The 18,045-nt window shown below is 41.5% G+C and overlaps 1 protein-coding gene across 1 annotated transcript in view; it reads right to left on the bottom strand.

The window, feature by feature from the left end:
- The window catches only part of CDKL1 (cyclin dependent kinase like 1), a 59,270-nt gene that overhangs the window by 19,271 nt on the left and 21,954 nt on the right, over positions 1-18,045 (bottom strand). Inside the window, exon 2 of the mRNA XM_040477088.1 lies at positions 5,544-5,665. Within this exon, the coding sequence (XP_040333022.1) occupies positions 5,544-5,665 (122 nt within the window). The remainder of the gene's footprint in view (positions 1-5,543; positions 5,666-18,045) is intronic.

An 18,045-nucleotide genomic window follows, 5' to 3' on the forward strand; every position in this document is an offset into this window, starting at 1 on the left:
AGTAGGCAGTATGACTACTAGCCTGGGCTAGCTTCTTTGCATCCATCTCCAAATTAGGGGATGCAATTATAAAACAATACAATTATAAAACAATGCAAGTTATAAAACATATATAATCAGTCCATTTTATCTATTTTTTTAAAGTTTATTTACTTATTTTGAGAGACAGTGAGAGAGAGAGAGAGAGAGAGAGAGAGAGAGAGCGAGCACATGCAGGGGATAGGCAGAGAGAGAATCCCAAGCAAGCTCCATGTTAACAGCATGAGGTCATCATGACCTGAGCAGAAATCAAGAGTGGGATGCTTAACCGACTGAGCCACCCAGGTGTCCCTAAAAGTAGGTATGTTTGAATCAGGAGATAGTGCCTGAATACTCTTTAAAAAATGCAGAACTGAACGATGTAGAATACAATCTATTTAAATATGGATATACATAGAAAAATAATTAGAAAACTATTTCTCAACCTGTTAATTTTATTTCTATGTTTCTGTGTTGCTTGAAACATTATTGCAACAATGTATCACTTTTAATCTAAAAATAAAGAGTTTTAGTGTTTTATAAAAGTTGTAGAATTCCATTGCCAGAAACTGAAAACTTGCAGTAATAACCTTCCCCCACCAGATGTTCTTTGAACAAACTCCATCAGAGTCAGAGGCAGAACCAGTGGTAATGGGAAAGAAGTATTATGTCTGGCTGCACTTACAGAGGGATAGAAAAATGAGGAGGGAATCCAGAAACTAGTCACTTACCAAACTTTGACCAAGGACAGACCAAGAGTTTAAGAATAAGTATATTAAGTTCTTCAGAAGATAAGCAACAATAATATGTTTGTTTGAGGGCAAATATAAAAAACATAAGCACCACACTGGAAATTATAATGGATACATATTTATGTCACTGTAGCAGGATACATGTCTTGTGCACAAACTTGCTTGTTAGTAGCAACATGAATTTGAATCTTTTCCAAAAGCTTTCCAAAGGAGTACAAGAAGTTACAAACATGATAATGAGGCAATGAATTCGTTTCCATTTCAGATTCAAAGTAGAGACAGGTCTTCTGAGTTTTATTTGTCAGGAATTATTTTTAATGATTAAAATGTAACCACAGTGATACATGCAACATGGGGGAAGTATTTTAAAAAACATAAATAGGGGCGCCTGGGTGGCTCAGTCAGTTGAGCATCTGATTTCAGCTCAGGTCATGATCTCATGGTTTGTGGGTTCAAGCCCCATGTCAGGCTCTCTGCTATCAGCACAGAGCCAGCTTGGTATCCTCTGTCCCCCCCTCTCTCTGCACCTCCCCCACTTGTACTCTCTCTCTCAAAAATAAATAAACATTAAAAAATAAGTAAAATGAAAACTACAATAATCATAATTCAAGGTATCACTATTAAAATATTAAGTGTATTAATTATTTTTCTTTTTTTCTATCTATATATGAATTCTATCAAAAGAAATTATGTATTTTTATTATAGCATTTTTTTTCATTTTGCAATCACTCATGAACATTTTTCTATTTCAGTGTTTGGGTTTTGTTTTTTTTTTTTAACATTTATTTATTTTTGAGAGACAGAGACAGAGTGCAAGTGGGGGAGGGACAGAGACAGAGGGAGACACAGAATACAAAGCAGGTTCCAGGATCTGAGCTGTCAGCACAGAGCCCAACATGAGGCTCAAACCCATGAATGGTGAGATCATGACCTGAGCTGAAGTCAGACACTCAAACAACTGAGCCACCCAGGCACCCCTATTTCAATGTATGTTTTATCTATAAGCATGATTCTTAGTGGCCCCACTGTATTTCATTGTAAAGACATACCATAATTTACTTAACCAGCCATCTATTATTGGACATTTCAGTTGTTTCCAATGTTTACACTATAAAAAAATCCTTTAACGGGCACTTGGCTGGCTCAGGTGGTAAAGAGTGCAACTCTTGATCTCAGGGTCGTGAGTTCAAGCCCCACAGTAGGTGTAGAGCTTACTTAAAAATTTTTTTTAAATTAAAAAAAAACATAGAAAATCCTTTAATAATAAACACATGTATAACTAAACCTTTGTGCATATACTCAATTATTTTCTTATGATAAATTATTAGAAGTAGAGTTGCTTGGTCTAAGATTTGTCTCTAAAGCTGTTAATACACAATGCGCCAAACTGCCCTCTGGACAGGCTGCTCCAGCAGTGTACTGATCATTTCCTTTCACAATATTAGGTTTTAGAATTTTATTTATTTTTTTAGGTAGGCGCCATGCCCAAAGTGGGACTTGAACTCGCTACCCTGAGATCAAGAGTCACATGCTCTACCAACTAAGCGAGCCAGGCTCCCCAGATTTTAGAAGTTTTAGTCAAAGTAACTATCTTAAAGTGAAAAATAATCGAAACACTGTTATTATTACCCTTCTTCAAAATCATTTTGTAAGTATCAGTTTATTGGTCTGCTAACTTGGTCATCCCACAACAAGTATTAGGGATATACCAAGTGCCAAGAATTAAGGTACAAGATACTGGGGATACACAGGGGAGGAAGGCACAGCTCTTGCCCTTGAAGACTGTTACAATTTACTGTGCAAATGGAGTCTGTAATAGAAATAATCCCAGAAGATACTATGGATACCAAAGAAAGGAACTCCTGACTCTTCTCACCGTCAGCTAAAATAGTTACCACACAGGAGGTCATATTTGAGCCATATCTGAAGGACAGGCAGGGGTGTGTAGGCAGAGTAGAGAAGGTAGGGCAGTGCAGACTAAGAAAGCAACTGTCCTACTGAACGAGGCTCAGAATGGAAATGATTCCGTGGGGCAGTGTCACGTTTTATGTGGCAATCTGGGGAGAAATGGGGCTGTGAAACCTGGTGTCCTGTGCTAGGACCACATCAGTAAGCTTTGGGGAGCTGTTACAGGGTTTTATAAAGAAGACTGGTAAGATCCACTTTGTATTTCAGAAATTTGTACTTAGAAATACAAAATGGTGATCACGGGACATTCTGGAGTGAGCATACAAACCGAAGGAGGGCCCCACCTGACACCAGGAAAACACCGGCATTCGCATGCTATCCTTTGTTGATATTATCCAACAGATTAAACATGATGTTGAAGGAGACCTGCGGTCTTCTGACCTCTACGGTATTAGATCAACAATTCATAGCACTTTAGACCTGAGAGTCCCCTTAAACTTCACCTGGTCCTAAACTCTCATTTTCACAGGTGAGAACACCTGGAAGCAACTTGCCAAAGGTCACGCATGTGATGTTGACCCACTTTTACGGGGGATGTACTTATAAAGTGCTATTTTATAATATGAGAAATTTCTAAGTTGAAAAACAAAAGGTTTCCTATGAATTTCAAAATCTTTGGTTGATGCAGTTTAACGACATTTACTCCTTAATGATGACAAGCAAAAATTTGAAATAGCATTTAAAATATATTGGAGAATTGTCAACTATTCAGTATAATGGAAAGTAACTTCTATTTTTAAAAACAAAAAAAAATCCTTAAATTTCAAAATAAATGAATATAATTTGGTTTAGAATAAATCTTATTTTTCAAGTTTGCTCATTTATCAGCATTCCTTCGGTCAATCTTCTATTTAACAAACCACAGCACATCATCATTTGGAAATGTTGCTTGTACTTAACCTCACATGTATCTACTGGTCCTTCCCTTACCCACCTCCATATTAAAGCACTTTCTATTTCCTGGAACATACATAACATATTTTAGCCAGTGGAGTTAAAAAAAAAAAAATCTGCTTCCAAACTCTAATCGCTCCTTGTCCTGTCCTTTTTTCTTCTGCTCAAACTATATGCCAAAAAAAGAATTGACTCCCAACTGCTTTCAGCCCCCACTGATCAGTGTTTCCAAGCGATTCAACCTAACATGATTCATCAAGCTCCCTGCAACATCTCCCTAGTAGCACATAGCCAGGAGTAATTTATACTAATAGGTTTAACTGAAATGTCAGTTGCAAGCTATCAAAAGAGCAAATATCAACATACTAACAGTTTTCCTCCCTTGAACATATAATTTCTCTGTATCAATGACTTTCTGAAGAGAAGTGTCTGTTCTCTGGGCTCTCTCTGGCTGTGAAAAATAACACGAAAAGCCTATGCCATGGTCACTCACAAACCACAAGCTGCTTTAATCCTATTTGTCTGGATATCATGGCTGATCACATAACTACCACCACATGGCAAAGAGCAAACACTTGGCCGGGGTTTGAAAGCATTGTTGAGAGAGCCACAGGCTCCAGTCACGGGTGTGATTGTGAGCAGGGATGGGGCACCAGTCCACCATTCTGATACATGAGGCCACTCTACATATTGTCCTCAGCCAAAGCTGGGCTCCCAGGAGCACAGCAAAAGGAGGGGATGGGCTATCCTTCCCTGCTCACATGTTTTAAGTCTCTCACTATTCAACTCAAAGGCCACCTCCTCCAGGAAGTCTTCTTGGATCCACGTTGAATCCTATCTTCCAGGCCTGCTAAACATTCTACCCTCTCCATCTGGCCACAGTGATTAGCCTCCAGGTTAGCTCCATCACTTGAACCAAAGCAGAGTCTTCCAATGACTTTATATGCAGATGCTACTTTCTTCTAGAACTTTCTTTCCTCTAGAATAGCTACATAGGTTGATAAAAGCCCGTGGCAATGCTTCCTATTTCGTATTTTCCCCTTCTTTCGCATTCCATTGACACATACTCTCCCAAAGCCACCTTATAAGACTCCTCTGCAAGGCAGAGTGAAGCCAGCACAGAGAAGAGTTGGGAGAGAGAGAAAATGCACCACTGACGGTGCTTTCAGCATCCAGTTGAGGAGTGGGTGGGTGCCCAAGTCCAGCCTGCACTCCGCTTACTCTGGCAAGAGGCGACGGTCAACCAGAGGAAGGGACACACACACTTTTGTGTGTGTTTGTTTTCTTTTTTCAAACAAAAGCTCTGTCTGCTCACCAAGCCTTCCTGTAGTGCACACAAAGCAGCTGCCCATGCCAGAAAGGGGTGTGTGATAAGGTCACCAGAGCCCCCAAGTCATGCCATCCTTCCCGGCCACAGCCACCCCAACATTCCTTTTGCACCTACACTTGCCTTAAGTGGGTTCTTGCCACCTGTAACCAAAGAATTCCTGACCAAGACAGCAGACCAGACTCCCAGATCGCTTCAGCTGAAGTGTTACGTTTGTTTTCGCCTTAAGCCTCCTATTGGCCATCGTCTTTGGACTCTTGCCTTCAGTCTGAGTCCTTACACCTCTCTAGTCAGGCACGACTAACCAGTAATCTTCCTTTTCTTTCTTAGAGACCAAGAGGGCTTCTATGCACAGATAGTATAACAAAGAAATGAAGTTCAACCTAATAATGCTGCTGTTTTCTTCATGAAAACAATTAGTTATGACCCACTTCCCAGCCTTTTCAGTAACTCTTCTGCTGTCAGGCCCAGCAGCGGAGTAAACCTGTTCTTGCCCGATCTGCAAAAGAGGCCATTGCTAATTTTCCTTCACGAATCCTGGCGTGTGGTGCCGTGTTTCATTTGTAAGGGATGGATCACTCACCCTCTTTGGTGTCTGTCCAACTCATGGAGAACGGTGTGGTCGCAGTACTCAAACACCAGGTGAAGCTTCCGCTTCCTTCTGAAGACTTCGATAAGGTTAACCAGGTTGGGATGTTTGAGTTGCTGAAAACACAAAAAGCAAGGTGCTAAGCTGGGGCCGTGAAAGACCGCTTTCTCCAACTTGGATCCAATTAAAAGAGAGCCGTTTGTCCTTTGGGAACTTTCTTGTCTTGGACTGAAGGAGGCTGTAAACAGTATGATCTTACTTCTCTCGAGGAGCTGTTTGTCAGCGGCTTGTAAATAATTACAGCATAAGGGCACCTGGGTGGCTCAGTCGCTTAAGCCTCTGACTTTGGCTCAGGTCATGATCTCAGGGTTCGTGAGTTCAAGCCCCACGTCAGGCTCTGTGCTGTCCGTGAGGAGCCTGCTTCAGATCCTCTATCCCCAGCTCTCTCTCAGCTCCTCCCCCACTTGTGCACTCTCTCTCTCAAAAATAAACATTAAAAAGAAATTAAAAATAAAAACAAAGTTATAAAAAAAATGATTACAGCATAACCTAGGTGGTTGGTGAAGGCAAAGAGGGAGATGGGAAGGCCAGAAAAGAAAGGAGAATGAAAAAGAGGGGGCGATATTTAGTTAATGCAAGTTCATCTTCAGATGAGGATCAAATGTCCCTTCCTAAAGAGGTGTCTTTGGACCTCCCCAGGCTGGTTCAGTGTCCCTGTATGTCTCCTAGCCCCCCTGAACTATGTCTCCTTGGCAATCCTTTGGAATTACTAAGATCATTCATTTGATTGTTTAACATCCTCTGCTGTCAATAGATACAATATTCCATGAAAAGAAGAATTATGACCTCAGGATTCTCCTGTTGCCTCAAAACGATGTGGCTGTACTCCCAGCCCAGGGCTTCGCACATAATAGATGGGGGGTGCCTGGGTGGCTCAGTCGGTTAAGCATAATAGACATTTGATAATTATTTGTGAAAGAAGGAGTAAATCATGTTTCCTAGCTTGATGAAACATTTTAAGACAGAAAAATAATGTGCCTGAAGGTGTGCATGTAGAGGAAAAAAAAAAAAAATGGGGAATCAATGTTGTGTTGCCAAAGATAAACCTTGCACTTAGCTTCCTGGACGCTTCTGTCCATAATCCTATCTGAAGCACTACAACTAGGCAAACTAATAATTGTGAATGGAGACACAGTGATTAACTTTCTTCAGGACATGAAGGCCTCCAGGCACTGGTCTAAGAAACAAAAGAAGGAGCCATAAGGCTTCCTAAGGCCTGTCCTAGAAGCCAGGGGACACTACTGCCGCTTCATTCTAGAAGTCCAAGAAAACAAAGCACAAGGCTCAGCCCTGAAGAAGCCCGGGATGAAGTACCTCAGGCAGACAGGCCCAGGTGTCCTCGCTGAGCTCATTCCCCAGCCGCCGCCAACTTAAATTCAGCTGCCTGAGCGAACCGGGCAAGACCGACTGAAGGAACCCTTCCCCAAGCCACAGAATTGTGAGAAATAAAACATCACTCTTGCTTGAAACAACTAAGTTTATGCCGCAATGGAGAACCTGTACCAGCTCACAGGGGGACTTTTGAAACCATAGATGTGTAGGCCCCATGCCCAGAGACACTGAATTGGTCTTAGGGGCCAAGCATCTTGTTTTCTCTCAAAATTCTCCAGGTGATTCAAGAGGTAGCCAGAGGTATTAATCACGGATGAGCAGATACTTCATAAAAGGTAAAAAAGGTAGAAGGAGAAAAAGTGAAGATCTTGAACTACATGCGATATTTGTACACGCAGTGAGAAGAGAAGCAGCCAGCAAGGGAAATACTAAACGAGACAGGTATTTTCTCGCTTTCTTTGTAAAATCCCTCTGTAACCATCTTCAAGATATGAAATTCTTCCCGTAGATATTACACTTGGTAAAACAAAGCCATGATATCTAAGGGCCATTAGTCCCAGGTGGGCCTTAGAACAGGGGGCCCTACAAACTATAAAATCTCTTATTTATGTTAACATACCTGGAAATGTTTAGCCTGAACTAACATTTTCCAGACAGAGTAGGGCAGATCTGACTACTGTCTTGAACTAAAAAAAAAAACAACTGCACGGACTTAGATGTCTCAAACAGCAAACAATCAGCTCAAAGGGCCGAAGCAGTAGCATTACGACATAATTAGCAGAAAGCAGGGGTTTTCTTTCAGGCTCTGAAAAATCGCTATCCACAGGTCCAGACTTCAAATCTTAGATTCTTTTAATTTTCCATGTTCGATATGCAGTCCTCATTTATATCTCCAGCCAGCCTTTGAAGCACAAGTACAGATAGATCAATTGTACCCAAATGAATACCCAGACCTTCTCTGGATACCAAGGCTGGTGCCCCCACCTTGTCATGTGCACATCTGCAGGGATTGTGGCAGGGTGCTGCTACCTCAGGATAAACCCCAAAGGTCCTCTCAGTTTGGCTTCTGCTTATGTCTCCAGCCTCATCTCTCATAACTTCCCCCCAAAGGCCCTGAACATCACTCACTTCCTTGAAGGCTGGTGCTCCCTTTCCTCTCAGGACCTGCTCACCTGGCTCTCTCTCTGGAACACTCCCTTCATCCGGATGTCACTTTCTCTGTCTGGCTTCCTCCCCCCAAACCCTGATGCACCTAGTGGGCACTAACCAGGCACTGTAGTGCTGGAGCCCGAGCGTGGGTACCCCGTGAGAGGTGAAGGGCACTGTTACAACAGTATCCACTGAACCAAGGGGGACCAAACATAGACTACACCCGTCTTTCTATTACTATACACCTTTGCAAAGCCAAAACCCTAGTAACTGTAAGATAGTCTCTTCAGATAACACGTAGATTCTTTCCAACTTGTGGCTGTTGTGAGTAAGGTTTTGGTGAACAAATTACTCACTGGTTGACCTTAACTTTGAATACATTCACTTCAGGCCTCAACCTCCATCAGTGAGAGCAGGAAGCTCAAGGGTTGCTGTGATAATGCCACACAAGGAGCACTCAACAGTGTCAGTTGAGTACAGTAGCCTCTTCATGAAGGGTAACTGCTGATATTATTATTTGGAGTTAAATCTATTTTTACGTAGGATGATTTTCTCTACTCAGAGTATTCAACATCTACTTATTGATTTTAGTGTGCATGAGATAAAGTCTTAAGGACATAGAGACAAAGTGAGTCATGCCCCTACCCTCCAAGAGCCTAGAATCTATGAGGGAAAGGAGATACTGAACAAGTAATTACAGCTATGATAAATGCGACCAAAAGCAAGGCAAGGATGCCTAGTTTGCGGATGGTGGGTAGTCCAGGGAAGATCTTGAGGAAGTTAGGTAGACACTATCTAGAGCACCAAAAATACAGCTTTATGGCTCTAGAGACGGCCAAATTGCTTTCCAAAAGGATCACAGATGTTTACACCTAGGTCAGGAGCATGAGAGTACTTTTTACCATACGTTGGCCAGCTATATATATAGATCTATAGTTATATATAGATAGCTACATATAAATTTATCTATAGATATAGATAGACAAACAGATAGGGACTTAGACATTTAAGATTTGTGATATATATCATCAAATTGCTTCTAGCAAGACAGGTCATATGGCTTTTAAACCACCTGTCTCTCCTAACTCCCCCCACGAGATAATCTGCATATAACTGAAAATGGGTAATAAATTGTTTCTCCACTTATTTTAAGAACAAGTTTAATTTAGAAAAATTGATCGCTAAGACTAAATTCTGACTGGGACTTTTAAATATTAAATACTTTAAACTAAATTATTAATGGTCTCTAGGTTGCCAGGATTCTGGATGATCAGAAAACATTTCCAGAGCAGCAGGTATTTTATTTTTTTATTTTTTTATTTTTTTTTAATTTTTTAATGTTTATTTATATTTGAGACAGAGAGACAGAGCATGAACAGGGGAGGGTCAGAGAAAGAGGGAGACACAGAATCCGAAACAGGCTCCAGGCTCTGAACTGTCAGCACAGAGCCCGACGCGGGGCTCGAACTCACGGATCGCGAGATCATGACCTGAGCTGAAGTTGGCCGCTTAACCGACTGAGCCACCCAGGCGCCCCAGCAGCAGGTATTTTAAAATCATTCCCTGTCCTGGCTGTGTTCATTTATTCAACAAAGATCCACAGAGCACCTGCTTCGTCTCAGACACTGTTCTAAGCACTAGAGACACACTGGTCAAAGGGGACAGGAGACTCAGGCATTAAACAAAGAAGTGTCACAAAGAGCTCCACATATACAAGGGACAGACAAGAGAAACTTTCCCTGAGTAAGTGGCCTTGAGCTGAGTCCTGGAGGGAGAGAAAGGTCTGACCAGACCAAAGTCAGGAGGGGTGGTAGAGGCAGCTTTCCAGGCAGAGGACTGGCCCTGGCCAGAAGGGGATTAGGCCACTTACAGAACTGAAAGACAGTGTGGCTTGAGGGTCAAGTGCATGGAACCAAGGCCAGTTTGACAGTCAGAAGTGGAGTCCTGTACGACCTTGAGGGCCATGCTAAGAAATTTATACTTTATCCTAAGTGTGATGGAAAGTTACTGGAAGGAGTTTTAGCAAGATGTAATATAATAATACCATGTGGGTTTTTTAAAGCTCACTATAGTGGTTAGATACAGAATGGCTTGGAGGAGGCAATATGGTGAAAGGAGACCAGTGACGAGCCTATTGTCAGCTGAGAGATGATGACAGCTTGGACCGGGCAGAGGCAGGGAGATGGTGAGAAAGGCACTGTTTGGTATTAGAATATTCAGGATGAGGTGATGGGCTGGAGGTGAGGGACAAGGGAGAGGGAGCTGTTAAGAAGGACCAAAGTTTTGTATAACGGGGCAGATGGTGGTGCTGTCACAGAGAGGAGGAGCAGGTTTTAAGGGGAAGAAACTGCTGTTTTGGGCAGGTTGGTGGGGACTCTGAGATATCAAAGTAGAGTTGTCAGGTTGCTGGAGTTGGAGCTGAAGATAAAAGCTAGGGAGTCAGCAGGAAGGTAAGGGAAGCCATGGGTAGATGCAATTTCTTAGAAGAGCAGGTGAGAAAGGAAGAGGCCCACAGAACCTCAGCACTAGATGTGTGGTGGCTGAGGAGGAAGCAAGAAGAAAGGGAAGAAGACCTCCCAAGATAAGAGAGAAGACAGCAGAGGGATGGGCATATCATGGAAGGAAGAAGTGGTCGGCGGTGATGGAGGCTGCTGTAAGGTGGAGTGGGGAGAGGCCTGAGAGGCTTCCTGCAGGCTTCCCCAGGCAGGCTGGGCCGTGTGACCTCCCCGGAAGCGGTGTCAGTGCTGGGCAGAGACCAGAAGCAGGGTTGTATGGATTTAGCTTCTCAAAGAACCTTACCCCTCTCTCTTTGCTGACTTCCCCTGACCCCAGGAGCAGAACTCAGGGGGACCTCTCTAATCCTGAGACCCGTTTGCAGTTGGTAACCTCTAGGATTCAATGACAGCCCTAATATTGTGAATGTTTGTGTTCACAAAGGTGCGAGTACTTCTGCTTCAATACTGAATGCACTTCTTCAGAGACATGCAGAGGAATTAGATGAGAAGTAGGCAACATGACAGATGGACTGTTCATAGGCTTATTCGGCATGATTACTTATACATACAAATAATCTTAATAAAACAGGTTCAACTGCCATATCTACTACCAAGATGTAGTTCAGGGCTCTTTTAGTTCTAATTGCTTCCTATTTATGAGTGTATGAAGTCAAAACCTCAGGGGTGGTCTTTTTTTTTTTTTTTAAGTTTTATTTATTTATTTTGAGAGAGAATGCATGCACATGCATGCAAGCAGGGGAGGGGCAGAGAGAGAGAGGGAGACAGAGGGAGAATCCCAAGCAGGCTCCACACTGCCAGCGCAGAACTCAATATGGGGCTCAAACCACGAACGATAAGATCATGACCTGAGCTGAAGTTGGACACTGAACCAACTAAGCCACCCAGGTGCCCCAGCACTGTGAAGCATTTTGTGCTAGTTGCCAACATTTCAGATCAGGAGATGTTACTTCAGAACCCTGGTTACCAGGATCCTCTGGAAAATGATGCTGATCTAGCACAACTGGGCCTGCAGTATCCGTGGCATCAGTGAGCTGGGGCCGGGAGGCAGCTGTTCACTGTAGATAAGGCCTGTGGGCTTCAGTTCCCCACAGTCCCCACCCATCCCTACCACTCCCCGACACTAAGACCAAGTGAAAGTAGTCCTTTCTCATCACTCTTACATCATTGATTTTCTTACATGAGTTAAAAGGGAGATATTTAATATACCCATGTTTCTATCAAAAGTGGGAAAACGGACAAGCAACAGAAATGGCTGCATATTTCAAGGCAAATAAGGAAAAGTGTATTTATTTGCAGAAGTCAAGCGTTGCTCTCACTCCTGTCTGGCCCCGGCAGGTAGTCAGTGTGTGACCTCCACCCTAGGGAGTCCTCAATAATGGCTGCATGTTTCTGGACTGACCAGTGCATGTTACATCTGTGGGTTCTCCTTTCCTTCAACTGTCAAGGATTCTCATTCTTTGTGGGGAGAGGGGGAATATTTATCCTGTCTTTGCTTTAGACAAAAAGGATTTTGTCATTTTCTCAAGGATCATATCCTGTTTTCCTTTCTAAAGCATTCTTCTCCCATAACTGTGGTAAATAATAAGAGAGATTAAATTGGAGAAAGTGGGAGCTATCTTAGTAATATGTTTTTATAGGCCTTTACAATTCTTGAACTTGACTCTAAGTCTTTGCAGGGATCTTCCATCAGTTAACGTTCACACAGAATGGAGAAAAGTGATGCCCCCCTCTCCTTTATAATAATTAGCCTTGAGTACTTCCCAAGGATTCCCAGATCAGCGTATTATAACACTGTTAACCACTTGAGATCCAGCAAGGTTTAGAGCTTGTCCAACTAAGAAGCTGAGAAAAATCAAGTTCTTCATATTTCCTCCCATTCTTCTTTCTGAGATGAATGCTCTCAAATAAATCACAAGGCAAGAGTTAATAGCAGCAGTACTCAATTTGCTTTTGATTCAAAAAGAAAGATTTAAACTTCACCTTAACCCCATTTAAGAACTTTGGAAGCACAGGTATGGTCCTAATAAAATGATTCCACTCAAGAATGGGTATCATAAAAAGGTGTTCTAAAACTAATATGTAGATATAAGGCAGTTCGAATCAGAATTAAAAAAAAATGTTTTTGAACTAGATAAAATGCCTTTTACCTTCATACAGAACTGTAACTGTTTTAAAACCACTAAGGAGGGGAACCAGGATGGCTCAGTTGGTTAAGCATCTGACTTTGGCTCAGGTCATGATCTCATGATTCATGGGTTCAAGCCCCATGTCAGGCTCTCTGCTGACAGCTCAGAGCCTGGAGCCTGCCTCAGATTCTGTGTCTCCCTCTCTCTCTGCCCCTCCCCAACTCATGCTCTGTCTCTCTCTCTCTCTTTCTCTCAAAAATAAACATTAACAAAAAAAATTTTTTTAACCACAAAGGAAAAATGGGGCAACTTGCTCTACCAGATGGCAAAATTTTCAATGTAGTGCCTATAGGGGCACTTGGGTATCTCAGTCAGTTGAGTGTCCGAATCTTGATTTTGGCTCAGGTCATGATCTCGTGTTTTGTGAGTTCGAGCCTCACACAAGGCTCTGCGCCGACAGTGGGGAGTGTGCTTGGGATTCCCTCTCTGTCCCTCCCACATGTGCTCACTCGCACTCCCTCTTTCTCTCTCAAAATAAATCAAACTTAAAAAAAAAAAACTTTTAAAAAGTGCCTATAATCATTACCAGCAGCAGCAGCAGCAGCAGCATTAACAGGCCAGTAGGCTATTGACTAAGAAATGAACAAACAGAAGAAGTACAGGATCTAGAATTAGATCCAAGTATTGAAGGGAAATTAACATATGACCAAGGCAGTACTTCACTACAGTTGAAAAAAATGTGCTTTAATTAAAATTGAGTCTGGGAAAACTGGCTACTCCTTAGGAAAATTAAAATCATACCTTACCACCCTATATATAAGAATAACTTTCGGATATGTTAAAAATTTTGGTATGAGATACTAGAAATACTAGAAAAAATTTTAGGAGAAACTTCCTATGACTTTAGAATGGAAGAAAGCATCCTGAAAAAACAATCTAGAAGAAAAAATGAAAGATAGGTAAGTTTGGCTACAGGAGAATAAAATAATGTTAGGAAGATGGCAAAAGTTCTGGAGATGACAGTGGTGATGGCTGCATGCCACTGTGAATGCCCTAACATCACTGGACTAGACACTTAAAAATGGTTAAAATGGTAAAATTTATGTTCTGTGTAACTTACCACAATAAACAAAAACAAAAACAAAAAACAAAAACACTCGAGACGATGTCAAAAGACACATAATTGGCAGGGAAATGTGTGTCATGACAAATAAAGGGTGATAGCCCTTCTATTACAAAGATACTTCATGTATTATGAAGAAAAAGAAACCTATGCGGGGAAATGGGCAAAAGATAGAAGTAGGTAATACACAGAAGAGGAAATACAAATGATCCAAGAGACATGGAAAGATACTCAATCTCACTAGTAGTCAGAGAAAGGCAAATCAGAGCAACAAGGTAAGGCAACTCAGTTTCCTAACAGGTAAACATTTCACAAACTCCTAACATCCAGTGCTTCCAAGGATATAGGGAAACAGATCTTCTCATACTTGGTTGGTTAGACTTTTTGGAAAAGTTACTAGCAGTATTTATTAAAACAATATACCCAAAACACATGGGCAAAAGATCTGAGCAGATACCTCACCAAAGAAGAGATACAGATGGGAAATAAGCATATGAAAAGATGATCAACCTATTTTTTCACTGGGGAATTGCAAATTACAAAAATAATGAGACACCAGAGTGCCTGGGTGGCTCAGTGGGTTAAGCATCCAACTTCAGCTCAGGTCATGATCTCAAGGTCCATGAGTTTGAGCCCTGTGTCGGGTTCTGTGCTGACAGCTTGGAGCCTGGAGGCTGCTTCAGATTCTGTGTCTCCCTCTCTCTCTGCCCCTCCCCCCACTCACACTCTGTCTCTCTCTCTCTCTCTCTCTCTCTCTCTCTCTCAAAAATAAGTAAACATTGGGGCGCCTGGGTGGCTCAGTCCATTGAGCTTCTGACTTTGGCTCAGGTCATGATCTCACGGTTTGTGGGTTTGAGCCCCACGTCAGGCTCTGTACTGACTGCTCAGAACCTGGAGACTGCTTCGGATTCTGTGTGTGTGTGTCTCTCTCTCTTTCTCTTTCTTTCTCTCTCTCTCTCTCTCTCTCTCTCTCTCTCTCTCTCTCTCTCTCACTGCCCCTCCCCCACTCATGATCTGTCTCTCTCAAAAATAAATGAATGTAAAACATTTTTTTTAATATTTTTAAAAATTTAAAAATAAATAAAAAAATAACGAGCTACCATTACACACCTATTAGAATGGTTAAAATCCAAAAACAGCTGAGGACACCAAATACTGATGACAATACTGAGCAACAGAACTCTCATTCACTGCTGGTGGGAATGCAAGATGGGGCAGCCACTTTGGAAGCCAGTTTGGTAATTTCTCACAAAGCTAAACATAGTTGTACTATATGATCCAGCAGTCACACCCCTAGGTATTTACCCAAATCATTTGAAAATTTATGTCACATAAAAAGCTGCACACAGGGGGACCCGGGTGCCTCAGTCGGTTGAGCATCCATCTCTTCATTTCAGCTCAGGTCATGATCCCAGGGTCGTGGGATTGAGCTCCATGTGGGGCTCCATGCAGAGTGGAAGCCTGCTTAGGATTCTCCCTTTCTCTCCCTCTGCCCCTCCCCACCTCAGTTCATGCATGTGTGTGCACTCTCTCTTTTTCTCTAAAATAAAAATTTTTTTAAAAACACAAATGTTTATAATGGCTTTATTTATAATCACCATAAATTGGAAGCAAATGGTCTTCCTATAGGCAAAAGGATAAAAGATTGTGCTCTATCCACAGTGGAGTGGGATATTCATCAGAGATAAAAAGAAATGAGCTATCAAGTCATGACAAGACATGTATAAAATTTAAATGCATATTAACTGAAAGAAGCCAGTCTGGAAAGACTACATATTGTATGATTCCAATTATATGACATTCCAGCAAAAGCAAAACTATGGAGACAGTAAAAAGATCAGTGATTGCCAGGAGTTCAGGGGACACGGGAGGAAATACAAGGTGAAACAGGATTTTTAGGTCAGTAAAATTATTCTGCATGATACTGTATTGGAAGATATGTGACATTATGCATTTGTCCAAACCCACAGAATGTTACGGCACCAAGAGTGAACCTTAATGTATGCAAATTTTAAAAAATCATTTAGGAGGTTGGGGAATCCTATGTTAGAATGCAGAATCTAATAACAAAAAAATCTACCCGTATTACTAATGTATGAAACAACTTCAGTGGCAGTGGGGGTGGGGGCGAGGGGAGCAACTTTGGAAGTGGTTAGAGTCTATAAGACTAAAGGCAACAGGAACTACACATAAAAGTATCAATAAGGTACTCTTAGTGATAAAGTTGTTTCTCAGGGGAATAGGAATTGACAATTCTGGTTTTTTTTTTTTTAATGTTTATTTATATTGAGAGAGAGAGTGCATATGTGCGAGCCAGTAGGGGAGGGGCAGAGGGAGTGAGAGAGAGAGAGAATCCCAAGCAGGCTCCACACTGTCAGGGCAAAGCCAAAAGGCCAACCGCAGAGCTCCATGTCATGAACTGTGAGATCATGACCTGAGCCGAAATCAAGAGTCAGGCGCTGAACCCACTGAGCCACCCAGGCACCCCGGAATTGACAATTCTAATAACATTATACACTGAATTAAACAAGTAAATGAATGCTGGATAATGAAAACCAGTTTCCCCTGTTAGCACAGGGTTAATGATAAGCAAGGAGAAGAGGCTAGTGTAATCCATGATCTGCTCCATCCATGGGTTAGAGTTGGAGACATCAGCAGGAACTCATGTTTAGGTTAGTATAGATACAGGTGGTTACATACAGGAATAACTATAGGTATCTATACGCACAGGTTAGTATACACACACATATTTCCTTGCTCTGTCAGCTGAGAGAGCCTAGAAGCAACCACACCCTAGCAGCAAGAAGTACACATGGAGCCCAGGTCTTGGTTTCTAATACCATTCATTCTCCAGCAGAAGGAACCAGAGTTCCTCAGAGAAAATGGATGATTCTAGGTAAGGCAGGAGAAATACAAGATGAGGCTGGGGCATCTTATAGTGCCATCAAGGAAAGTGCTAGGACAAAACAAACACTAACACTGCATTGATGGGGATATGTCATAGCGACGCAAATATCCATGAGTCTCTACTAACATAAATAAATGACTGATTGAATGAGTGAGTGAATGAATGAATGATTAGGGGAGAATAAGTAAGTCTATGTATAGGAATTCCAAGTAATTTATGTAGATACTCTCTGCATAATCATCTCAATTTTTCTGGAAATCTAAAACTGTTCTAAAAAATAAAGTTTATGGAAATACACGCACATCACCTATCTTACCCAGCACACCACTTCCAGAAATATACCTTACATAAATAAAAGCCCATTGTATAAAAATATATGTACAGGAGTATTTATTGCAGCATTATTTGTAAAAGCAAAAAATTAAAACAATGCCAACATCTTTTATTAAAGAGGATGGTAAAATAAATTGTGGTACATTCAAAGCATGAAATACTGAATACTTTGTAATGGTTAAAAAGAACAAAATTAACATGGGTCTATCTATTGGCCCAATGACAATGATGTACTGTTGAATAAAGAAGGCAAGTCACTGAGTGATTTTATAAAAACATATGAAAATAGAAACTACTGAATAATTTTATTAAAAATATATAAAAATAGGGGCACCTACGTGCACCTGGGTGGTTCAGTCAGTTGAATGTCTGACTCTTGGTTTCTGCTCAGGTTTGTGGGTTCAAACCCTGTGTCGGGCTCTACGATCCCAGTGCACAGCCTGCTTTGGATTCTCTTTCTCCGTCTCTCTCTGCCCCTTTCCTGCGCTCTCTCTCTCAAAAATAAATAAACTGAAAAAAAAAATTGGGACAGCTAGGTGGCTCAGGTCATGATCTCACAGTTTGTGCATTCAAGTCCCACATTGGGCTTTGCTCTGTCCATGTGGAGCTTGGGATTCTCTTTTCCTCTTCCTCTGCCCCTCCCCCACTCATAATTTAAATATATATATATTTATGTATAATATTGTATATTATATATTAGTGTATATTTTTACATATATATATGTATGTATACAAATAGGGTGGGGGAGATGCGAGAAATAGGTGAAGGGGATTAGGAGGTACAAACTTCCAGTTATAAAATACATAAGTCACAGGATGAAAATTACAGCAGAAGGAAGACAGTCAATAAGACTGTAAAAACATTGTATGGTGACAGATGGTGACTATACTTATCATGGTGAGCACTGAGTCATGTATGGAATTGTTGAATCACTACATTGTGCACCTG

Source organism: Herpailurus yagouaroundi, unplaced genomic scaffold (genome assembly GCF_014898765.1).
Source record: "Herpailurus yagouaroundi ecotype Mexico unplaced genomic scaffold, PumYag 141, whole genome shotgun sequence".
Lineage (NCBI taxonomy): Eukaryota > Metazoa > Chordata > Mammalia > Carnivora > Felidae > Herpailurus > Herpailurus yagouaroundi.